The sequence below is a fragment of the Lycorma delicatula genome, chromosome 1 (assembly GCF_047948215.1).
Source record: "Lycorma delicatula isolate Av1 chromosome 1, ASM4794821v1, whole genome shotgun sequence".
Taxonomy (NCBI): Eukaryota; Metazoa; Arthropoda; class Insecta; order Hemiptera; family Fulgoridae; genus Lycorma; species Lycorma delicatula.
Genome location: NC_134455.1, coordinates 316,413,261 through 316,441,049, shown reverse-complemented (window position 1 = coordinate 316,441,049; position 27,789 = coordinate 316,413,261). Strand labels below are relative to the sequence as shown.

Below are 27,789 nucleotides of genomic sequence, written 5' to 3'. Positions count from 1 at the left end.
GAATACTAATGATTTTATAGAAAGGCAACTCCAACTAGTACTTCTTGACCTCAATACATTTGTAACTGCTATTAGAAAGACTGGGATAGACCATTACCTGGGCAACAACATACAACTTAAATCTTTCTTAAAGTATCAGATTAATATATCCTTGTTTGTAGTGAAACAATGTGTTGAATACTTAGCTTTAAATCAGCGAGGGAAATGGATTCGCAAGACAAGATGGATCAATCCACACAATAAAATGAAAAGATAAGACATTCTTATGAGGAAAGATCATTAAGAGAGATTAGGTGACAATTTGTTTGCAATATAAAAAATTAAATAAATGACACTAGGATATAAAAATTACAATACTAAGCATTAGGTACTTTTACTTTTTGTAAATTATGTAATCAAAACTAATAACATGTGTTTACCTGAATACCTCTAATTCCAGCCAATCGTATCATATCTCTCATATCGGTACAACTATGATTATTATGACACATAGATGAAAATTTAGAAACAAAGAAATCGTAACGTCTATGGTAAGATGGTGTGTCTTCTTCGATGTTTGCGAATCTCACAAACTGAAATAAAAATTAACAAGTCATGATAGTTTGTAAAAAATTATTAATTATTATGATTAAAAAAAATAATAAATTAATAAGATTATAAATAATACTACAAAAAAAATTTTTCTAATTTTTAAAAAATATTATTATTTTAAAAATATATTAAAAATAATGTTTTAACTTAAAAACACATCTTTAAAAAAGATTACTTCCTTATATGAACTCTTAGCAATCATATATTTATATTTAGATAATCCAATTCATGATAGTAAAATCTGAGGGAAAACAACTGGACTAATTTCAATGATAGATCCCTTATTTTAAAAATTACAGCAACAGAATGGTGGGAAAACTGGGAGAAATTTTTTTAAATTTTACTAAGACTAATGTTTCAAATTAATTTTAAGTTTCGCTGTATCAATGCTGTTATTATAAGCAACTGCATCTGCAAATTATAAAATAAAAATATTACAGCTTAGAGAAAGATAGTTTATATCCATAAAACCCATCAAAATTGTTATAATAAAACTGTCACTGTTTTGGTGATAATTGTTTTCAATAACAAGAATAGTTGAAAATTGCATTTAGGAGTACTTTTTAACTCTGATACAAGCTGCATAAAGTAATTAATATATTAGCTGATTATGACTTTACAGAATTACGTTATGATGATTACATGACGAAAGAATTGGGTTTAGGTACAAATCTACAGGTTAAAAAAAAAATCAATATTGTTATAAAATTCATATTACGAGAGATGGCTGAACTGTAATGCACAATTGTTCATAAATTGCAAAGGAAAAGAGGTAGTCAAATGAAAAAAAAATGGCATAAAAGTACATTTTATTTACTACAAAAAGTTTAATGAAAAAAATCATTAAGAAAAAAAATTAACAATAATTACTTAAATCCATCAAGAGAATAAAATTTATTACGTATTAAGATTTAAACAACAGATTTTTTTTTACAAAGAAAATGAAACATCTTTTATTTAAATCATTACTACAACATGATGTTTTTAGTACAGTCCAACAAAATTGGACTAAAACTGAATACTGGAAAAAAAAAATTCAGTTCTGTGCAATCAAGTCCTTATTGGATGTTCAGAGTGATATTCCAAGATGTAACTGAGACCTAAGGCACAAAAAGAGGATGACGGTCTTTGTTGGAAAAATTAAAATTAATAGAATTATTTAGGCACCATTGCACATAAGGTTGACATTAATAATATATCAGTAAAAGATACAAAGTGTAATGTTAAAGGATAGAAAGACAAAATTATGGACAGAGCATTACTGAATTTACACATGTTTGCATGATTGAAGCTTGTAGAAAATGTAGAAGAAACCAGTTAAAATTTATTAGAAGGTATAAATCCAATCTAAAATTTATTTATATTGGAATTAGCATTTTTTTAAATTGTAAAAAATAGCATTTCTTGCAGTGAGCGTAAAACTAGCCTATGCCTTTTTCAAAACATTTTATAATATCCATTTCTGGAAATTTTGTAATGAAACATTATTTTGTTTAATTACTCATTCTCACAAAAATAATAAAAAGTAGCTGTTACTGGACCGGACAATTACACTGCCACAAAGTCTGTTTAACTAATTACTATGGGGTTAAAATGCTGATTTCTAGATTTCCTGGACAGGTGATTTTTGGCAATGGTCTGGAATCTTTCACTTACCGTACTGGCTATCTTATTTTCCTTCTTAAAGTACATGTTAAGCATGTCAAAAGTTGTAATAATAATATAGCAATTACACTGTTAACAACCAGCTGAAATTAAAACTTTTTTGTGTTTATACATAAAAGAGTTAAAGTAAACACAATTCTAATACCCACATTAAACCTGATCATTATGACAATCTACTTGCACTTTGGCAATCAGTGACATTTAATTAATAAGACTGTCTCATAATTGGTTGTCCTGAGACTGTATAAAAAATTAAATTTTTTTATATAAATAAAATTCTCTTAGTAACAGAAATATTAAAAATGTATTTGGGAAGCATGCTAGATAAATTATTACACAGTGCAAGTAAATACAAGAATAAAATGAAAATAAAAAATAAAAAAAAGGATACATCAACAAAAATAACATACTGATTGAGTAGCTAGCACTTGTAGATCAGGTTCTGTTGATTCTAATAACTTTTGTACAATTTTTAGGAAACTTTCAACAAACAAATTTAATGTTTGAGCATGACAGGCCACTAAGAGTTGATCCATTGCTTCCATTGCAATAACAACAAACCTGAAAGTATACAACAAAAGAAATATATATATATTAGTTATCAATAAGATGTCATTTATAAATTATACACAGTTACTGATTTTTTTCTTAAATTTTGATTCCCTTCCACACAATGCAAATAATGGAAAACCAACCCTATTTTTCTACATTACATAAAAATTCTACCCCATAAAATTTCTAACTACAATTTCTTTAACACAATTACTTAATAAATGTTTATTAAAAGTTAAAACATAAACTGCAACAATAAAATGTTTTTAATAGATTTCAAAAAAGGAGATTATATATTTGACACACATGTTTTTTTTATGTTTTCTCGTGCGTAACTTTTTTCTTACTAATCTGATTGAAAGAAATCTTGTTGGAATTGATGCAGCTGATCTTCACGGTTGTACAATGACATTGAACAAATTTTTTAGACACAAATAATCAGTCTGAAAATTGACAAAAAAAAACTTTTTTGCTGTCAGGTGGGTAGTTAGGGCAATGCAAATCCTGATATTCCATATATATATATGCATCATGTTAAATGATCTTCTCTAGGACAGGAAATGTGAGTTTCTGCACAAAATATATAGCATCGTTAATAAAATCATAAAAAAATTAAGATATCTCATCTTAAACCTTTCATACCCAATACACATTATATACAATATACAGTATCGGTAGGAACAGTGACAATCTTATAATTCCATACACATGCATCACATTACATGGTCTTGATGTCAGTCCATTTATTTTTAAAATTATTATTATACTGCATTTTCAGATTACAATTTCTAAAGCTACCTTTTTCATATCTTTAAAATTGTTTGGAATTAGAAAATCTTAATTTATTACTAATTTACTTTAACCACATAAACTTGAGGTATGAATGGGAATTTGGTATGGAAACTTTAAAGGTATACATGGCTTGATGAAGATTTGAAACCAGATTTTATAAATGAAAGGCTGTCAATGTGACTGAATAGTAATGCCCTGGTAACAATCTTTATAGAATATTTATTTTGAAATATAATAATATATTCTTATTGTTAAGGAGATGTTTATGTATGGGTGCATATGCACATGTGACAGAAAGGTTTGGCAAAAGTTAGCTTTCTCTATTTTCTATTTCTTATCTTTATTTCAGTTTTTTATAAATTTATAACTAAGACTGAATCGATGGCTGAATTTAGTTTCAGCAAATTTTTTACTTCATAAGGCTCATAGCAAATCCAACAATAGATGTGTCATTATGTCTTTTAACTTTTACATGACTGAAAGTACGAGGGTGAATCAAATATAAATGGCAATTTTTTAAATAAATTTATTGATTAATAAAATACACAATTCATACCTTCAACATTTCTCTATATAGTCTCCTGCATGATCACACTTTTGCCAATGATTTGGAAGCTTGTATATTCCTTGTTCATAAAAAGTCAGAGGACAAGTCATCAACCAACTGTGCACATGCTCCTCGACATCTTCATTGTTTTAGAATTGTTCCTTGCCAAGCGATTCTTTCAAGAGTGCAAACAAAAAATAATCACAGGGGAACAAATCTGGACTGTAAAGAGGGTAGTCAAGGGTTTCTCAGTGCATTTTTTTCAATTTATCTCTAGTCAAAATTGCGGTGTGTGGTCTAGTGTTGTTATGGAGAAGGATGACATCTCTGATGGGTGGCTTTTGTTGTCTGTAGCAGCTGACAATAGTAAGCAGCTTTCACAGTTTGTTGATTGTGGAGAAAATCAATGAGTAAAACTCATAAGTTAAAAAAAAAAAATTGTTACAAGAACTTTTCTGGCTGTCAGACTGGTTTTGGCCTTCATCCTTCCTTCCCCACTCCTTGTTTGCCATTTTTTACTCTGGAGTGTAATGATGAACCCATGTCTCATAACATGTGACGATGATGCGCCTCAAAAAATAGTCACCTTCTTGGCAAAATCAATTCAGAAGTGTCTCTCAGATCTCCAACCTGATCTGTTTTTGATTTTTGCTCAACAACCTTGGAACCCATCGAGCACTAATTTTTCTTAAGACAAGATGATCAGTGATAATGGATTGAGTGATAATGGATTGAGCACTCCCATAGCTGATACTCACTTCTGATGAGATTTCTTCAACAGTAAACCGGTGATCACCTTTGATAAGCTTTCGAACGGCACAGATGTCAACTGTGATGATCTTGGGCGTTGATCATGACTTGTTTTCTACACTTTCTTGCCTGTCCTTGAACTGTCTGGCCCACATATACACTTTGTTCTGGGACAGTGTAGCATTCCCAAACTGTACCTTTAACCTACCCACAAGCTTCAAGCTTATGTGATGATATCATCAAGAAAAAAAATTAAAAATTAAAAAAGTAAGAATTTCCTAAGGTTTATGTCTTCATTGTTAAAAATTTTATGATTATATGTTGTGCGACGGAACCTCTTGCTCACTCATGGCTGTACTGACAGAACAAGAGTACAGGAGCTACGCAAACTGGTTTCCCCTCTCTAACACACCGAACATTAACTCTCCACACCGCCATCCAACTTGGAACTGCTTATTGCATAGAATAACAGTTACTTTTTAAATTTGATTCGCCCTCGTATCATATCATACCTAAAAATTAATATACGACTATGTTTTCCTAATGTATTATTTCTGACATAATTAACAACAGTCACATGGTTGTTAATGAATCATACCTGTAATCACGAATAAGAGCAACTTATTTGCTATTTTCTATTCATACAAAAAAAAATTATTTTTATAATTATTACACATTTCAAACAGTTTTTCCAGCTTGCTGCCAGATCTGTCTGTCCGTCTGTTCGCGCGCGCGTGCACGTGTGTGTAAGCATGCTATTACTGCTATCGGCTTGTCAAGCCTGCAGCTGAAAATGTATGTGTAAATGTACTGATAAACATGTAGTCCTGACGACTCCTGAGACATGTGCTTAATTGAAATCCAACCACCAAAGAACACCAGTATCCACAGTCTAAAATTCAAATCCATATAAAAGCAACTGCCTTTTCAAGAACCTTAGTACTCTTGCAAAAAATCAGCTGATTTTGTGATGAGTTTAACCACTAAACTAACTCAGTCGGTTATTATTTTTATAATTTTTTTAGAAATATTTTATTGATAAAAGGGCGAAGGAAATTTTAATACAAAGTTCTTAAAATAAAATTCTTAATCGCTGAGACTTCGGCCTTCATGTTTATTGTTAACTATATGTTTATGATGACTATATTTTTAACTACCCAGAAATTAGTTTTAATACATTCATTTATAACAGAGGCATACTTAAGTAACAGTTATAACTGAAAATATAATTACCACGCTGCATTGTGATATAAATATTTACAATATATCTCTGTTTTAAAGAGCAGCTTATCGTAATCTGATACACAATGTGCTATAAACTGAGATTACAGTTAATTATGTATTTAAGAATCTACTAAAAATGAAATACATCTGTATTCAAAAAACTAATTTTAAAGAATAAAACTGATCTTTCTTTTGTTAAAAGTATATTTTTATTCTTTTTACACTTTACTAAGAAATGATGGGAAGAAAACATGTCAGGTATTAATAATATCATTATTAGCAACTATTTACTTTAGAGTGTGCAGGATGTACATTTTCAACTATGAAATATACAACTGATTCTAACAATACAATAAGATTACCTATTTCAGTTTTATCAGTTAAACAATGGTTAACAAGTACAAACTTAAAAATAATAGTGTACTAGGAGAAAGTAGCAACAAAGTTCAGTTTAAATCCTTCAAGTTTTCATATCTGATTATCAAAACTATTACCAAATAAGACACACGTTGGCAAGAGAAAATACAATTCTTTTGCAAATTAGCTAAAATAATTTCGTAAAAATGACTAAACATTTAAGTTTAAAAAAAATTTGACATGACTAATTTTTAGTAAGGTTATCTTCATTCTGATTCATGATGAGAATAAATTATTTAAAAGCTTACCTAGTTTAGGCTTAACTCCAAAAGCTACACAAAGATCCTCTTCTTGCAACACAAAGATTTTTGTTTGAATGTCCTGATATCCCAGAGTGGAAATTTTGACAAAAAGATTGCCTTTTGACTAAACAGAAACTACTGAAATTTTCCCAATCGGGTTACAAAAGATGTTTATATTTTAATGACAAAAAACAGTAACGCAAATGCAAATAAGAAAAATCACACCTTATTTAAAAATTATTTACCCAGTACGTTTTCTTGATAAATCTCGACATGCTCTTTGATAAAGATATTCTCCAATTCTATCCAATTTTTCAGGTGAAGACAATGAGTAAAAAGTTAACTGTTCCATGTTGTTTTTTACAAGGCCATCCTGAAATATAAAAAGAGTAGATTAAAATTAACATTTTTTAATCCATTCAAATAAACATTAGTATTACAAATACTAATGGATCTGTAAAATAAACATGCACAATACGGAGATTAAAATTCATTAATTCCAAAATCTGCTAATAAAGGTCAAGTCATGCACTTACTTCGTTTACATAACCCGTTTACAGTTACGTACATTGCAGTAGCACTATTAATCTTCGGTTTTTGTATGCATGCAGTTATTTCTAGAAAAAGATAATTACCAAGGTCTTTACACTATGATGTAAACAAACCTATTCTAAATAATTACAAACTAATAAAAAACTTACGGTTAACAATGAAAAAAGGGATAAGAAGCTCTAGGATAATTTAATTTTACAACAAATTACTCCTTAATACTAATGGTTATAAGAATATATGCTGGATTTCATAATTTAAAATCAACCAACTGGGGTTGGCTTTACAAGATTTCTGTATTTCCAAGTCAAAAAGAAACCCAACTTAATAGAGAATATTCGAAAGTAAGATAAGAAAAGATAGTCAAGATGTTATGAGTATCTAGAAAGTTTTAAAGCTATCCTTTGTACGTGGATGTTTATTTCATTCCGCACTTCCTCTCCACATTCTCTGTATCTTTTCTCCCCTTTTACCTAGTTCGGCATTTGTAAGCTTGGATCAGGTTCCTCTTAAATCCACACTGAAGATAAGATTACCTGTGGAGCCAGTGTGTTATTGGTGTGATGTAAAGAAGGAGTGATAAGCTTACGGACTTCTCCAGGGACTTGTTTCCTGTACATTGGCCTTATAATACTAATAGCTAAACTGCTACTGGGTAAGGTCAGGATTACTAATCGCTGTGAAAATAAACTAAAAAAACCAAATGTTTTCATTTCATGAATTACAAAAAATGAATTTTTTATAATCAGTTCAAAAACAAAGAATTTTTACATCCTTGTACAAAGTAAAGGAAGTATTGTGATCATGAAAATTTTGATTTCCAGATTTCAACAGAAATATCCAGTTTAACTAGTTTTGGCGTGACATCTGTACATACGTAAGTATGTATCCATGCATATGTATGTATGAGATACATATGTATCTCACATAAATCAAAAACAATTAGCCATAGGATGTTAACATTTTTGATTTACGACTGTTGTAACATCTAGTTGTGCACATCCCCTTTGTATTGCAATCGACTGAACCAAAAGTGTCCAAAAAAGCCCAAACTCCAAAAAAAATTGAATTTTGGACTTTTTCTTAACTGCATTAATAATACCTCATTAAGAACCTTTAAACGATATATCATATGTGGTACTTATTTTCATTGGTTCCAGATAGCCGATGTTAACATTTTTGATTTACGACTGTTGTAACATCTAGTTGTGCACATCCCCTTTGTATTGCAATCGACTGAACCAAAAGTGTCCAAAAAAGCCCAAACTCCAAAAAAAATTGAATTTTGGACTTTTTCTTAACTGCATTAATAATACCTCATTAAGAACCTTTAAACAATATATCATATGTGGTACTTATTTTCATTGGTTCCAGATAGCCAAATAAAATCTTAATTAATGAAATATTTGGATCTTAGGGGAAGGCACATCAGTTTGAATCAAACTTAATCTCCTTTTTTTTGACTGATTTATTAATAATTATTAACCACTCATTGTAAAATAGTTTTTACGATGAATAATAATTCAATAACAAAAAAAAGAAAAATATCATAAGTTTTTAATGAAATAAAATTTCGTCTTTTAAAAAAAAAAAATGTGTAATTGTAATTTAATAGGTGTACAAGGAAGTCATGTGTTGTCTACATCAGATTTTTTCAATTGTGAAACATCATATTTACACCTGTAGTCATATATAAATACATCAAGTTTTAACCAATGTAATTGAAATTGTTTCAAGAATTTTTGTTTTGTTTTTTATATATACTGTTGCTCTTAACTCAAAAATTGAGAGAAATATTATTTCAAAAGAATGTAGAGAAATGTAGACTAAATAAATTTAGTAAATATACTACATTATACTTTATTAATTATATTATAATTTAGTAAATATAGTAAATTTACTAAATAAATAATAAATAAAAAAGTGTTTTATAATCTTGTTAAAAATGGATATAACATTGCTAATCCCATGGATAGTGTTTTCATTACTGATGATAACAGTAATTCAGTAAACTGAGTTTGTGCTTGATAGAAGAAATGTTTTATAATTTGTATTCTACGGGTGTTTCAAATTTATTAGTTTTAAAATGATTATATGAAAATATAATATCATATGTTTGGACACCAAAGAGTGTAATAGTAATTTGTTTTTTACAAGGGATGTTAACTTGTCACCATTCTTGTTTTCATTATTTATAAATTATTTTTATGACTTTATTTATAGAGGTAACTGTGTAGTTAGTGAGGTATTACATAATGAGGTCATCTTTCATTGCGAAACATGAAATATTTAGGCTGCTTGATTGTTAAAAACTGTGGTATATTTCTGTAAATTTTATAGGTCCAAATCCATTACTTTCAGGTGGGGAAGTATTACAAGAAATGAAAAATGAAAATCTAATGGCTTTTCTAATCTAAAAAATGTAAATCTAATGGATTTTGTAATCTAAAATATAAATATCTTGGTTTAACCTTGACCCCTAAACTGTCATTTAAACTGCATTTTGATGAGAAGATAAATTGGCATAATTCAGCATGTTAGTCATACAATATCACAACAATATTCTATTATAATTACTGGTAACAGTAATATTACAAATAATAATTAATTAGTAATAATATTGTAATAGTAGGGACTATTGTATAAGATTAAAAAAAATTATTAAAATAATCTGTTATAGAAGGGCAGATTTCAAGATATGATCATTTATATACAGCTGAAAAACAGGTTTAAGATACAAACATTACATGGAAATAATTTATGTTAGTTTTAAGTTAAGTTTATAAATGTTAAAACAAAGTTAAGGTGAGAATCATTATATCTGAATTATAATGTTTGTCTTCTTCATTAAGTGTACTTGTAGAATATGTAATAATTCAGAAAAAGAAGATACATACCATTATTTAGTGATGATTATCTAATATTTATAGGAATTGTGAATCTAAAAATCCATTCACTAATACAATAAAAGTATAATAATTAAGACTGAAATTATTTAGCAAATCTGTATTTACTAAATCTGATTAATAAATTTCTGAAATTGACAGAAAACTGAGGTAATTTAAACCTCTGATTACAACCAAGCAAAGCAGGCATTTAACAAAACGTGCACATTTTTCACAGCAAGGAATATCAAATGACAATCAGGAAAAAAACTGGTTAAGATGTCTGTGTGGAGTATGTTTTTGTGTGGTAGTGAAACTTGGACATTTGGAGAAGCAGAGAAAATGAGTAATGAAGCCTTTGAATTATGGTACTAACAGGATGATGAAGATTAGGTAGGTTGAACAAATGGGATTAGAAACCATGCTTGTTGGAAATAATTAGCAAATAAAGAAGCAAATGCATTGAACATATTCTAAGACACAATAGCTGTGTTAAATCATACTTGAAGGTGCTACAGAAGAAAAAAATGCTAGTTGTAGGCCTAGTATGGAATATATTAATCAAATACAAAATGATATGGGCTACAGGACCTGTGTTGGTTGACCTCTACAAAGTTATCTGATAACTAAGATAATAAAAAGTCTTTATTAATACTAATTAGATACATATGAATTCCAGCATATGGTGTTCATCTATTTAATGTTCTTACTTCAAACTTATTGTTCATGTTCATTTAATTAGACATGTTCAAATGTATTTTTAATTAATATCTTCAGAATTATAATTTTTATTCTGATTTTTTCTTTCACTCTGTTTCATTATGCTTTATTCTGTTCTGATTTTATTTATTTATTATCTTCACGTACCTGCATCATTATTACTTAATATAATTATTTATTTTTTAATGTAGTAGCATGAAATATAACTATTTCTATTTTTTGTTTATTTTGTATTTTGTAATGCTGCTCTAATTATGGTTATTTCACAATTCTTCTTTTGGGTATATGTTGGGCAGTTCCTATTTGTTATCCATTAAATAGCACACCTAGAATTATAACATCTGATATGACTTACAGTTTGGTTCCTTGAAGGGAAAGGGAAACCACATCCTTATATTCCTAATTAAGCCTTCACAGGTGCTTTTTATTCTTAAGAATAGATACATCATTTTCAGGAGTATTTGTAATTCATGTGTCACCTACAACCATTTGATTATGGTACTTAAAATGCAGACTTTTCAACTTAATGGAGGCCCCATCACTCAGTAGTTTATACTAAATGCATAATTTTATTAAAATACAAATATTGGTGTGAGATGGGTAAAATAATGTAAAAGATGTTGGTATGACTGGAACTGGAAGGGGAGGCTGTTTATTGCCTGCACATTTGAGTATTTTTGAGCACTGGATTTTGAACAAGGTTGTGTAATCTTGTGTTGTTGTTTGTTAAAAAATGATTAACTGTTGAAGAATGTGTATTCATGATGGAAACTTATAAAATCTCTTCAATCTTTTATGAATCTTTAATAATGAAATCTCAAATTGTGTATTGGCAAAAAAGTTCAGAAAGAAATTTGAAAAGGAAGCGTCAGTGAAAAGTGTTATTTAGAAGTTAGTTAAAAAATTTCTTGAAGTAGGTTTGCTGTTAGACTAGAAATATACCTGACATAGGTTGGTTTTAACGACACACAGGGCAGGGCATTAAAGTTTCATTAATGTCCTGTAGGTTGTACAGGACATTAAAGTGCAAGTTATAAGATCTCCGAATAAATCTCTGGAAGACTAAGCCGGGAAAAGAGAATTTCACTTGGTTCAGCCCACACTGCAGTGAGGAGAATACTGAAATGCTATTTGTATCGAATGCAGGTTTTCCATGAGTTAACCAATGTTCATTATGTTAAAAGGGTTCAATGGTGCAAAAACTTCATTAGAGGCGACACTGGTAGTTTAGATGAAGGTTTTTCACAGATGAAGTGTGAATTCATCTTAGTAGGTAAATTAATAGTCAGAACTACCAGATCGGGAGTACTGAAAGCCCGCACATTTTCTCTGAATCTTCCCTACACCCACAAAAAACAGGCATATGGTGTGTAGTCAAGGCAACAAATAATAGGACCCTTATTTTTTTTTAAAACTGTGGATGCTGCCATCTACCAAGAAATTATCCAACAGTTTGTATGCAACAGATGAGCATGACTGCTGGTTGCAAATAGACAGAGTCACTTGCTATAGTGCTCGCTCTACTATGGGGATGCTACAGGATTTTTTTAGTGGAAGAATCATTTCTAAAGAATTGTGGCCACCAAGATCCCCTGATTTGACTAGTCCAGACTTCTCTCTATAAGGTTACTTAAAAGAAATTATTTATAGCAGCAATCCACACACCCTACAGGAATAGAAGACAAATATTACCAATGCCATCCAGGAATTAGTCAAGGTATACCACCTAACAAGAGTAGCCAGGAATATGGTCAAATGTGTTGACAAGTGCGTAGAAGTGGATGGACATCATTTTCAACTGCTTCTGTAAATTATTATGTGTTTGCCAGTAAACTATTACTTATATACTAAACCAACTGATGGAGCCTCTTTTAAGTTGAACACCTTGTACAATCCATTAGAACCAGTTAACATTATTACAGAACACTTGTAAATGGTTATTAAGCATTGCAATGCTTAAAAGAAAAATGAATATGACAAAGAAAGATTTTTATTAACTATAGTTTCTGTGATATACAATAGGTGGAAGTATTTTATTTTAATGGATTAAGAGAAAATGATACATTTTAATTACATATACCAACAACATAGAACGTCCATTTGACATTTTTTTAATTACAGTTACATTCTAAGAGTTCTTAATTGATGGAAGAATATCTGACAGTTGGTTGGGTCTGAAGAGAATCATGTGGTGGCTTATGAGATCTTTGTCTTTTGGCTTTCTTCTTGTGAGCGAATTTTGGAGCATCCTTACAAGCAGACCAGCAGTAATTTGCAAGCACTGCTTCATTCCAACGACCCTGATATCTTTGGAAATATACTGATGGAATCTTTCTCTGTGTTCATCACTGACTACTCCACAACTAGGAAGGAAAAAGTCGAGTGAAGAAAATGAATTTTAAGGGACATGTTGTATCCAAGTTGATGATTTTGAAGAAGTACTGTTACCAACTGACTGTAGTTTTCATCTCTTTTGTTGCCTTAAAATTCATGAATGACCGACTCTCCCTTTAAGACTTCCCAAGCATCCTTTTCTTTCTCCTCAAAAATTTGGCCAAACACAGCATCCTTTACAAGTTGTAGAATTTGTAGCCAGACAAAAATAACTTCCTTAACTTTTGCATCACTTAATGTAGGAAACTTGTCTCTTAAGTACTTAAAGGCCTGTCCTTCTCGATTCATACTTTTGACAAAAGTTTTTCATTAAACCCAGCTTTATATGAAGGGGTGGAAGAAGAACATCTTTTGTGTCCACGAGAGGCTCAGCAATGACATTTTTCTCGTTAGAATTAAGATTTCTTGCAGGCCAGTCTGCTTGAATGTAATGTGATTTCCTATCCCTACTGTCCCACATAATATGCTGCTCTTTATATAAAGAGCAGCAGTATTTAGTGTACCCCACCCAGCTGCATTCGTTGAGAGTACAGCGATGACCCTTACATCGCCACAGATTTTCCACTTGTGTTCAACATATTTGGTTGAGTATAGAAGGATTGCCATGTTTCATAAGTCTCCTTCATGTGAACTGCATGACTAACAGGAATAGAAGGAAGACGGTTGCCATTGTGAAGTAATACAGCTTTCAAACTAAACTTGGAGAAGGCTATTCGCCTTCTATCAGCTGAATCATGATTCAAATTCAAGAATTTCATCAGGCCATTTGTAGCAAACAATAAGATTGTTTTTCTTCTCAAAAAGAAAAAGCAGATCCCTATGATGATGTCTGTTACTGTGAGACCCTGAAATCATGTTGGAGAAGATTCCATTGCTGTAGTCTTGAGACTAGAAATACTATCTTCTCCTTTGAAAAGTCTTGAATGAGATCACTCAAGTCCACTTGACTCAGTCTGTGCGGTTTATCATCTTTTTTTGTAAAAGTCAGGGTCATGGGATGTGAAAGGCTTGTTGGGTTCTTCTTCTTCCACACTGTCTTCATTTTCTACTTCAGGCTCATAATTTTGGGTGGAGTAGGAACTGGTAAACTATCTGAATGTGGAATAGGTTGAATAGCAGATGGAAGATTAAGGTATTGAACTGTTCCTCTTTTCTTCATTGACAATCCTGCCTTTATAGGTAGAGTCAACCAAAAATGGCAGTTATCTATATGGCTTGAAGGCCTCCGCCAAACCACAGGCACAGCAAAAGCATATATTATTTCCTAATTTTAAGCTATTCTTGTAGTATAACTGAAAAAGAGTTGCATCATATATGTGAAGCCCATGACTTATCCTGGTTCCCTACCTTCATACCAAAATAATGCTAATTGACAGTCTTCACAAGAGGCATCAGAATGTGTTTCTGTGACTAAAATGTTATTTCACCATAAATGTAACAAAAATTAATCACTGAATTTACACATTTTCATGGCATTTTGATTAAAAAAATTTTTCACTTCAGCAGCACTCGAAAACCAGAAATTCTGAACTAATTTCAACACAAACAATATAAAACTCAGAGTCACAGCAACAGTAATGCTGTTTATAACCTACAAACAGCTGAAAGTTGTGTTTTGTCATTTAACAGTTGTGACAACTCCAAAAACAAAATTACCCCCAAACTAAAAATGTAGATCAGGTAAAAGATGACATGTCATTGTATCTCCAAAGAAAGAGCTAATTGATCATTTTTATGGTGATTTTTGAATTCAGCAGATAAAAACAGATAAATAAGCTATTTTCGAGCCCGAAACATTTTCATTATTGGGCAATGTTATTAATAAACAACAAGGTGTGATAAATGAATATAATATTTATTTACATTCAAAGGCAAGACAGAGTTACTTTTTTAGCAAATATTTTGTCACTTTTGAAGGGAAAAATCTTTTTTCAATTTTTTGTACCTAAAAATACATTTGCTAATAAAATTAATTAAACTTATGTTAAATTTCTAGTAAAAATTCTTCTTATATTATATTTCTAATCAACTGCCATTTATTTGTATAAGAATCACAAGCACACACTTCCTGTTAAATCATATTAATGAAAAACCTTTACAATATAATGTAATCTTTATATTATTATTCATTATATCATATAATAAACGTTTATAATATTGCTTTCTTTGAATACAGGAAACCAATTTTTTTTAAACTTAATTAATTTCAACTCACCAGTAATGGTTTAAATTCTTTTAGTTCTATCATCTGTTCAGCCATTTTCAGATCGTAATTAATTGCACTTTCTTTAAAAAGAAAACAAACAAAACCCCAAAAGATACCAGTAAATTAGCTAATGTTAACCATGCCTTTTTCTAGACTCTATTATTTAAAAGAAGCTACATGCTTTACTGATAATAAGAATTTAATTTTATAAGATAGTAATAAAAACAATGATAATAATTCTTCTGACGTAATCAATCTCAACAGATTTAATTAATAAATATCCCTGATAATGATAACTTATAATATTCTATTAATCCATTTTAGAAAGCAAGACATATAATAACACACAAACACACACACCCACCCACACACATACACACGCACACACACACACCATTTACAATAATCTATAAAGCCTTTTCAGAAGCAATAACTGCAGATAGTAACAAATCTTAATATCTTATATGTCTCTATGGTTTTCTCTACATTTTACATCTGTAAATAGTTTTTTCCTGCATCAATAAATACATCTTAGATTAGATTGTAATCTCAAAGTATAATTTAAATATTTTTTCATAATTAAATTATTATAAACTACATAAAATAATGTCTTCATGTCCATATTCTTATTTAACTTATTGGCGCTTCAGTAATATATTATGTTGTCTATTTCAATATGACTAAAATATTAAAAAAAAGATATAAGTAAAATTTTCATAAGTATTTTTTGATCTACTGTAAAAACATCTTTGAGTAAATTATTTTAATGTAACATTTCATTTATACACAGCTGCCAAAATCAGCGAATATCACATAATTTTTACATGAGATTTTTTTTTTAGCCTGATATGAAAAGTAGTATAACACTCAAAATATTTTTAACCTCTTTATTTATTTCATCATACCATCCAACCGAATCATTTCACTGATGCTACTACATCATTTTCTCTATGTTAAAATAATTTTATGTATTTTACCACATTTCATATCAAAGAATGTTGTGAGGCGCGCTTAAATAATAAAGCTGTGAAATTCACATATTTATTGTAAACGATTAATGATGAGATGCAATTATACTAATAGTATTAGTATAATCTAATATTACATAGAAATATTGATTAAAGTTTTCTTAAAATCTTATTTATTTACTGAATTATATCACTCTATATAGATTGTGTGTAATAAATATTATGATTTTAGAAAGGGATAAATATAACAATTAGTTCCGTTCTATTAATTTCCATGTTGAATTAATCTTTCAAAGTACATTTTACACCAGAATAAATAAAAAACACTGTGAAATCTAATTCCAGGTATCCATTATAATGATGCCCATCACTATGAACTAGCTGGAGAGTTTTATCTAACAATATTGTCCTAATGTTGGTTAACAATTTCTTAATTAAAATTTTATTGCTTTTTAAATGTCATCATAGCCTACTTATTTTCAATGAACAGATTAAGAATTCTATCTTTTTTTTAAATATTGTAGAAAATAAAATTAAAATGTAATCATTTCACAATCACATGTAAACATTATCATTGATACAGTGAAAAAATAAGTAAATCTAAGGATTTAACAAGCAACTTTTGTTTAATGATTATCTTTTATGATTTGTTTATTAATACTAGTGATGAATAAGGCAAGAGTAGATCCTTCACTTTATTGTTTAAATTATTTTTAAAAAAAATTATATATGCATGGGAACACTTGTGAGCACGCTCAATGGTAGTGATGTAGAGAGAAATGGTGCATGTATTCTACTTCTGTAAACTCCTCACTTGTGAATGCCATGCTTTCAAAAATAGTCTCCATAACTGCCCTGTTATAAAATTGCCAAACCAGTCACTAAAGAAAAACTGACAGTAATAGTATAAAAAATTTTCTGAAAAATTTTTGTAAAAAAATTTCATGTAAATTGTCCTGATTGAGACTTTCTGAAGCTAGTAACAGGGTTCATTTTTAGTAAAGTTTAAAAAGCCATGATTAATGAATGACCTTGGAGAAGAAACTACAGAATTATCAGTAAAAGATAAGTGAGTAGGTTTAATTTTTTTTTTAGTGTTTTAAAGTCTACATGAGCTTAAATATTTAAAAATTGGACAATCTACATTATATCAAATAGATTCATTGACTTAAAAAATTATTGAATCAAAGATTTTGGTTAAATACTTTGTTTCCCATAAAGAACTGAAAAACATTTTAAAGAAAAAATCAATAATTTAAAGTTGTTTAATAAAGTTATAATATTTAACTTTACAAAATATATTTATTTTTGTTGTTAATTAGCTTTCTACTTTTATCATAAAATAGTAACAGGAATCTGTAATAAAACTGTTTAATTCATTAACTAAACTAACAAGGAATTTGTAGGTCAAGTTTTTTATCTTGTTAACTTTATAAATCATTTTTCATAATTCAGTTCATTTAAATTCTTCAACAGTATAAAAATCATAAATCACTGAGGGCTTAATACCACAATCATCTAAAAGTATCACAAGATATGATTATGTAGCATTGATTTTAAACAAAAAAAAGTAAATTTTTGTTTAAAAGAGAGTTAAAAATGGAAATAATTTCTGTGAATTTCAAAGGATGAAAGAAAAAAAGTCAAAAAGTATTGACATAATAAAAACTAATTTACATCATACATTGAAATTACATATTTAATTTTATTGAAATTTAAATGTTAAATTTAGTTATGTTAGTTTAGATAAGAATTAATTGCTCCTCCCTATTTATTACTTTTATTTCTTTACTTTTAATGATAAAATTAAAAGTTCAAGCAAGTTTAATTTTCTGATCTCTAGGTTTAAAACTTTCCAAAAAAAAAATCAATTGACCTACAAAATATGAACATCTTATTCCCCAAATACAATTAACTTTTGTTGTGACTTTCTCAATAATGAAAACAATATTTTTAAATAAAATTAAATAAGATATTATTAATAGATTAAAAGTAAAAGAATACAATATGATATTAATAGGAATAAAAGTTATGAGGTTAATTTAACCAAATAAAGTAAGCAGAAAATTAAAAAAAAAAAAAGGAAAAACAAAAACTAATTTTTAAATTGATGTAACGAATGAAAATAAAATATAACTAATCAAAATTTACTTGACAAACCGGAATACTGCAAAAAAAACAATGACCTAACAAAAACACTGTGGAACCGAAGAGAAGCACTGCAAGTAGAAACCTTAATGAGCACTACCTTTCTTGCTGTCTTGGATCAATATCTGTCCTTATTAGAACATACATGAAAAGAAAAAAGGCACAAACTGATAACATTTAAGAAGCATTTTCTAACTGGCTTAACAAAAGAATGTATTAATAAATGAAATATTACAGATAAATTACACTCTTATTAGTGCAGTAATTTTTCAATTTTTTCTGTTCAATGATTTTTTTTTTACTTGGCAATAAGAAAGTTTAAATATGTATCGTGAAGTAATACTACTAATTAATTTTCAAACTCTTACAGTATGACTTCCAACATTATATATGTTATTCTCTCTCAAATTTTTCTTTTGGTTCTTTCACTGCTTCTTCTATATAAAAATTTAAATGACAGAGCACAAGCTATATAAAAGTACCTGTTTTACTTCTTTCTCTTTACTTCAGTGACTATTCTTAAGAATTATCTAACAAATTATAAATTATATTCTTCTTTCTGAATTATTTCAATACAATTTTTCTTAAACAGTCTATTCTAGTCATACTATCAAATGATTTTACAAGATCTACAAATTTCACATTGAAGTTTTACTTTTATTCAACTTACCTTCTAAAATTAATCTGAGCTTAATGTGCCTCTCACATTCCCAGGTTTTTCTAGAACCAAATTGTTCTTCTTCATCTAGTACACCTTTCTTTCTATTCTCTGTAAATTAATCTAGTTTGTAATTTGGAAACACGATATATTAAATTATATCAACATAGTCTTGCATTTATTTGTTCCTAGTTTTTTATTTTGATATGGTGAAAATAATCTTTTTATTTTGACAGTAGTTATCCTGCCTCATAAAGTATACGTATTAATGTGCACAACCTGTACAGTATTACTACTCTCAGGTAGTACAATAATTCAGATAGTATATCATCAATTTATATTGTTTTATTATTGTTAAAATTTTTTAGATTTTTATCAAACTGAAATGACAGTATAAGATTGAGAGATGAGTCTTTTAAAAGCATCATCAATGATTTTTACCTCAATTAACACTTTATATACAAACTAAATGATTCAGAGAAAATAATTCCAACATTATAATGGAAAACAAGAGAGATAAGGATGAAGAAAAAAGTAAAACCTTAAAAAAAAATCAGCACAAAACATGAAATCATGATTAAGATCTTGCTAAGGTTTTAACATACAAAAGACTAATGAAATCAGCTGACCAGTAACTCACCTGTGGATTTGGAGGAAATATATTATCTACCAGTCTTTTGTACCTTGGGCGCATGCAAGCACACGTGAAGCAGCCTGAAACAAATTAAAAAATATGTAAGCATTAAAATAACACTATTAAATTAAACATACATTAAAAATAAAAAGGAATTGTGGAATACACACTTGGTAAAAATTACAAAAGTGTAAAAATTAATTTTTAATCTTACTGTGTATCACCACCATTATTCAATAAATGAGGATCACACATAAACCACAAAAGATTCATGTTTCAAAGCAAAAAAGTATTCATCTGTCTGAAATTCAGTGACAGCCAGTTGAAACATATGGAGAAAGTGTGATAAATGAGAGAATGAATAAAGTAAAAGAATGGTTCGGTTATTTAATAAAGGGACACAGATATGCATGAAGAAGCAAGATCCGGATGCCAATCTATCATTACCAACACCGATCTTGAGACCAATAAGGCATTCTGAGTGATTATAAAACTCAAGGAAATATCACCAAAGCATAAAGGTAATGCAAAACCTTAAAAGATCTACAAATTACCTATACATAAGTGGTCTACTCACTAAGGGAATGTATCAACTCAAAATACAGAGAAAAGTTTGCAAAAGTTTTGATGACAGGAATTGAACCATCTTCTGTCTGCCATTTTACTTATATTTTTATAAAATTAAAAGAATTTTGGGCAGAAAATGCATGTAGACCAATGATGTCTAATAGTAATAATAGTTAATAAGACCAATAACAGCCCACCAACTGGTTCAAGGAACAGGTGACAGGATTCAACAATAAGGTCATCAAGCTTGTCTGCTGATCTCAAAAATACCTGGAAGTATTAATAAAACAGAGACTAAAAAATAGTTTAAGATATACCTTCATCACAAAAACAACAATTTTGAGTTATTGATAATTTTAAATTAATTATATTCTTTGTAATTAATAATATAATATATTATTATTAGTTATACAAACAAATTATATAATTTTCAATAAATGACAAAATGATTATTACTTGAAAAAAGCTAGATAAAGAATGTAATATTTAAATCTATTTTAAAACAGAAAGTGAAAAAGTAACATTTTAACATTTTTATAAAAATACTGTACAAAAATTAAAATAAAGGTTATTAAGAAATTAGCCAACCAGTATAAATATGGAGGCTTCTAGGTTTTGTGACTAATTTTACGTAAGCAATAATTATTTTTATGTTAGCTCATCATTTCAAGTACATAAGTTATGTACATTCTAAATAGGTAATAATTTTCATTTTTATATCAATTCATCATTCTCTCCATAACAATTTCTCTGTACTGACTGTATAAAAATTGTAAAATAATATAAATGAAAAATGAAAATCTGTGATCTAAACAATTAGTAATGAAGAATTAATCAAAATAAAATAATGAATAAAGACCCACACATCCAGCAATTCATGAATGCTAATAAATATGAACAGGCACATAGACTTAAAGTGAAAGAAAAATAAATATTTACAATAGGAATTGGTTGGGGAGGGGGGGAATTCAAGGGCATTTGTAAAAAAATGAGTGAATTTAATACTGTTGTACTTTTCTGGTAAATTCAGATTTATTAAAATCCAGCCATATCTCATGACAGCAAATTAATTAAATAAAAGATATTTTCCAGAAATAATACCTGTAAATAATAGAATGAAACCATACATAATTGATACAACCATAAACACGGAGAAAGTTCACTATATTCTTGCTACCTTTCTTTCATTTTAACAAAATTAACTAAGAATCATCGCAGTCATCTGAAATATTAACAACTTTACCTTCAATAGAAATTATATTCTAACAAAACCTTTTTATTATTTAAAAGGTTATGAATAACATTACAGAAAATTAAGAAAGGTACAATTCCTACTCACCCATATCCAATACACAAGTCCAGGGTTATTTGAAATATTTAAAAATTACCAAAAAAAACTAGCACACACATACATAAAACTTAGAAGCATGTCAGTTAAATTCTAATTCTTAAACAAAACTGATCTTTTTTCTTTTTTTATTATCTGTTAATGTAACCAATCACACTCAAAGATTTTATTTATTACTAATATCTATAAGATACAGTAAATATGAAACATAACTACTAATTTAACAAGACATCTGATTAAACATCTGACTCATAAGTCATAACCAATCATAAATATTAAGTAATTATAAAAAAAAAAAATTATTTACAAATATTATTAGTTTTTTTCTATTACTAATACTCCGACTACTATAAAAAAAAAGTTAGTTTATTCATAAAATGAAATAATATTTTAACTGAGTAATTAATTAAGAAAGTAATTTGTTACAATTCTTGTTTTTTTTTAAATGTCTAAACAAACAAAAATTATTTTTTTATAATACCACCATATGCATTAAAATTTATTCAAAATGCAAGGGATAAGTAAATATGTTCAACAAGTAAATAAGATCAACAACCAATGTCAGCTTTCTTAACTGATAACAATTTAATATTAATTAAAAGTTTCTGCCTTTAAACAGAGTAACACCCCTTGAATTATACAAAAAATAATAACAAAGAGAACTAGAATATAAACAAACAAATAAAAACAAAGAAATTTTAACAAATCATCACAAAAATCAATCCATTGCATTCGGAATGTTACCATTCTGCATTTATCAAGAAAGTTAAAGTCAAACAATTTGGATGATCATAGTGTTATTCATGATAACTCTATTGTTCAGTTATTTTCTCCTTCACTGTGTGGAACTTTAGACCTTGGGGTATATGAATTTGTTGCTGATATACCAGGGAAAGCACAACATTTTCCTTTTTAGTTAGCTTTAGAATTTTCAAAAACTATGATATGCAGGAAGTTCCCACAGTTGGGGCTCAATAACTCCAAATATGCTTCAGAAAGACATATGCCATGGGCAATTTACATTTGTGTACAAGTACGAGTAACCAATACATCTTTCAAACTCTGTTTTTATTTCTGTCTTCTTGGACAGAATATGCTTCTGCCACATCAGCTGATGGTTGAAATAGATACTGATTCAATAATTTGCAGATTTTGGTATTGGGTTGTTAAATATGGAGAGAGCAAAACAGCCATTTTATACAATGTACACTGACTTAGTTTCATTCCTCTTTTTATTATCAGAAGGGACATCTGGAAAGGTACCCAAAAAAGATTTGTTATAGTCTGATCTTCAACAGAAGTTAAAAATGAAGGAAAGTGTTCAAAAATAGAGGATACGTGATCAACAAACACATATGGCTTCCTTCATTGCTTTTAGCCTATGTTCTATCATACATATGAATAATGGGAATGAATATGTCTACGGTGATCAAACTTTGTTGCAATGTTCTATAAAGAATAATTTGTATCTGAAGTGGGAGATAAACTTTCCATAAAGAGATTGAACTAAACATATTAAAAGCTCTGGACCATTCTTTTCAGTTCTTGAGATGAATTTTTAAAATGAATCTTGTTCTTAATTAGTGTCTACTTTGTCATATTCTCTAAGTCTCATCTGTTCTTCAATTCTGTTTCAACAAACAGTGGATAATTATTGTGAGAAGGAAGGGAATATAGACAAGCAAATGTGGATGGCCAAGAAGCTGATTGTACTAATTTGATGAGATAAAAATGAAGCTATCCACATCATCTGCAATTCCAAGTTTTATATTAAGATTCATAAACTCATTACATTAGTCTTGAAAAACTGCAGATTCATATAATTATGAACAATGATGCAGGCTTTCTTTGTATAAAAACAAATATAAAAAATAACTTACATTTAATCTTAAAATATGACAAGACAATTTCAAATCTTTCGATTATTTCTAAATATTTCCTTATAATCATAAAAATCAAGATGGTTTGGGTTCCTAATGTGTGAGGACCAGTAAGAAGTCTGATCAGAATAGCTAGTATTTAAGTCATTGAAAAGGTTTCTCTCCTTTTGGAGTAGTCAACTGAGATTGTCAGCAATACATCTGGCATTCCAGTTCCCACCAATCACAAAATATGATCCCAACAAACTGAACAGTACCATGAGTTGTTCTTTTGAAATGAAATGTCTCACTAGACAATAAATTGAACCTGTTTCTGGTGGGGCAAACAAACTACAATGAAAGCTTCACTGAGGAAATCTTCCTTTATGTTTAAAAGGTTGTAAAATTTAACTGTGTTTAGTACAAAAACTGCTAAACCGTTATGGACAATCCCTGGTGATGTTTAGTAATTATCACATGTTTCATTACTATGAAATATGTGATAACTACTTATGTCAAAATTTATCAAACAAATGTATTCCTACAGAAATTGTTCGAAAAATGGGGTTGAGATTACTTTCATTAACCAAATGTTAAAATAAGACGGAGAGAAAGTCTATTGATGCAACATTTTAGATTTTTGAATAGATGGATAGAATTAAATTGAAGCTAAAAACTAAGTCATAAATATGCTTATAATTTAGTAAATCTTACCTGAGGGCTAACCAAAATATAACTTATATTTTACAAGTAAAATCACTTGAAGTAATTACAATGATACAAAACTATAAGTTTTGTATTTGGTTGCAAGCTTCTTTCACATCAACAAAAGATACAACAGATGGGGTGTGCAACCAATTTGAGAGTTACAAGTTGTGCTTTTTTTGTAAGATTGTTAAGGCTGATGTGATTTGTGTTTCACATGTAAATGCAGAAGCAAAAATTAATTGCTATGTAGGAGCCAAACTCAACAATAAAACCAAATAAATGTCTAAAATCATGGAAATTGTCCTTTGGAATAGCCAAGCAGTTGACTTCATGGTATGAGGCATTAGGATCAATTTGTAAATGTATTAATAATATTCAAATTGAGCTCTGTTGTCATTTTCTTGTATAACTTAAACTTTAGTGTGTCAATTCAGGTAGGAGATGTTAAATCATCTTTCTTACAACATGAATTTGGAAAGGCACCTTCTAACAGTAATTAGATGGTAATTATCACCTCTTCATCAAGGCAAAGTAATGGTTAGCATCCCATTGATTGGTTGCAAAGAGATGGTTCAAATCAAAGGTATAAGAATTTAAGAATACTGAATTTAAAAGCTTGTGATATGCTACAGAAATTACTTTGATTAACCAAATGGTAAAATTAGATAGAGAGAGAGTCTATTGATGGATACATTTTAGATTTTTGGATAGATGGATGGAATGAAAATAGTGCGAGGGCTAAAAAGTTGGAAACTTGAGAACTGCTGAAAGTATTCTCCATGAGTATTATGTGTTTGCAAGAACGAATTTTTTCAATTATCTGTAAAGGAGTGAAAAAGGGAACAAACTTTTTCAAACTATCGAATCTCCTGTTACATTGCAACATTCATATATTTCCAAAATATTTACTCCAACATTAATAAGTTATATTCATTCTAAATTTAGGAATTTTCCTTAGAATCCCTTATGGGAATGAAATTAAAATTCTATTTCTAAATCTCTATATACCATCAGATCTTGTTGTAATAGAAGCTTGTAATCCAGCAAAAAACTAATTTCATTATTGCATGAAAACACATTTAGATTTTCTCTTTACATTACCTCTAAAGGATACAGCTGTATTAAAAATAAATTCCATTTTGCCATGAAATTGTTATTAGAAGCTAGAATTCTGAAAATAAACTCTGAAAATAACTTCAATATTAAATGAAAAAATTTGGGCTTCCCTTTTAATTACCTCTGAAAGGGTCAAACAGAGTAAGCATTAATAACCTAATTCACACAGTTGTCTCTAACATACAGAGTAGAAACCAGATATCTTAAAAGGATTTTAAAGATAAAATACTATGGAAATTTAGGTGAGGATTTTCTTTTAGAATAACCTAATGATAGAAACTAAATAAAAGAATTCCAAATTTACAACTTGAGATCCGTGAAAATGATAAAAAATTTCTTAAAATTATACTTTAATGAAAGATCATTCAACCCAAGATAAAATTACACCTTGATGATTTTATTTAGATTATGTTTTAGGACATATTGAAACTATTTTATGGTAGAGTAGTTTTATGGTATGGTAGAGTATCAGTGCAATGAATTACAAATTTGCAGCATGTATAAGAGACTATTATTCCTTCATTACTCTTGAGTAACATTTTAATGTCTATTCCACCTTAAGAGACCAGTACACTTGTGGAGCAAATATTAATTATCTTTGGATAAGATATGTTTTACAGGGTTTCAAATAGTCTTCCTAGTAACTTTGAAAGGAAAAGGCATGTCTTCGGTTGAAAAATGAAAAAGGAATGTCTTTTAAAGATATCTGGTAAAAGTCAACTGAATTTCTATAATGGTATTTTGATATCATTAAATATATAACGAATATAATATAAAACATTAGATTAACATTTTCTATACTGAGAAAGCATGAGTAGAGTATTACGAAGCAAAATTAACTAGTTTTTTCATAAACAAAAAAATTATAACGTAAGTTAAGAATTTGTTTTAATGATGCACTATCATTCAAGAGAGGTTATGTTTATATTCAACTTACCCACACACATTTCAAATGAGCGAGGATCGTCAAAATTAAGATTTGATTCAACTTACACGCACAGCCTAACTTAACATAAGATTAATGAATAAAATACTTTATTATAAGTTATTAAAAAGTACCCGGTTAGTAAATGACTCACACAGACACACTCCCGACTACATAAACATCAACCTCAGCTGTTGCAGCAGTCTGCAGAGAAAACGTTCAGCCAACATAACAGTACGCCATGAATAATTTAATTTTATTTATTTACATATAAACTAACTGTTCTTGTATAGCGAAACTAACAATTATTAAATTTAAGTTGTTCAATTGGTCAATAGATGTCTTCTATTTTATAAATAGGAACAAATTTTGTTATAATGTGATGACAGTATTGGTATAATATAATATGTTAATCATGCGGGAAGTTTGGTATTATATTTTTGAAGTCACGGAATATTGAAAATTATTTTTCATATTACACTCAGTTCATGAAGATCAGTAAGGGTATTCATTAAACACTAATTTTATAAAATTAAGATAAACGTAAACACATTAAACATTTACTATAAAAAGCTTATCAGAAGCTGATTAGCATAAAACCTGGTGTTCTTTTAAATATTGTAATGGTCGGCAGTGTAGATTATACAAAAGCCATTACTTTTAATTGACCGACTGAACAAAAATAGTATTCTCCATGAATACTATTATTCAATATTTTCTTATATTCAATTTATATTGAATATAAGAAAATTTCTCTAAAAATTTTGCAAGTAATAAGTTTGTTTAAATAGTGACTGGAAATATAAATATTTAATTTCTTAAGCTTCTTTGTACCATCTGAATAAACTGTCAACCATGCTTAATCATTGAAAACCAATGAAATGTATATAGATAATACATTAAATCTTTGCAAGTAGGATGAAAGTCACTGAGATAAGTGATAACAGTAAATGTTACTTTCTTAGTATTCTGAATACAATTCTGAATATTTATCTTTTTTTTTTTGAAGAGAAGAATAATTTTATCTTGCCTACATGCACTAAATGTTGCTATACCACTAATATGGGGGTGCATTATATTCTACAGGGAAATATTCAGAATACATTTACAGCATATTTATACTAATTCTCAGTAAAAGATAAATTTTACTTTACCAACTATTATGAAATAATTATGGGAAAATATTACAGTTGTCTCAAAAATGACTCATTAAAATATACATATATTTTCTGACTAAGGAACAATGAAATATTGAGATATTCTTATAAAAATTTGTTTGGTTGTATTTTAGTTAATATTTCAGGACTGGGATGACAAATGTGAA

The 27,789-nt window shown here is 28.7% G+C and overlaps 1 protein-coding gene across 7 annotated transcripts in view; it reads right to left on the bottom strand.

Moving 5' to 3' along the window:
* Window positions 1–27,789, bottom strand: part of stmA (Protein EFR3 homolog stmA) — a 137,375-nt gene that overhangs the window by 82,017 nt on the left and 27,569 nt on the right. For 2 of the 7 annotated variants that reach the window (XM_075381973.1, XM_075381977.1), the window contains exons 2-5: window positions 19,949–20,022; window positions 7,026–7,153; window positions 2,667–2,817; window positions 420–572 (exon numbers count right to left, since the gene is read on the bottom strand). In XM_075381973.1, coding sequence (XP_075238088.1) covers window positions 420–572; window positions 2,667–2,817; window positions 7,026–7,153; window positions 19,949–20,022 — 506 coding nt within the window. Of the gene's footprint in view, window positions 1–419; window positions 573–2,666; window positions 2,818–7,025; window positions 7,154–15,543; window positions 15,667–19,948; window positions 20,023–21,372; window positions 21,404–26,477; window positions 26,699–27,789 lie in introns of those variants that run through there. The other 5 variants (XM_075381978.1, XM_075381976.1, XM_075381979.1 and 2 more) reach the window with 5 other exon arrangements.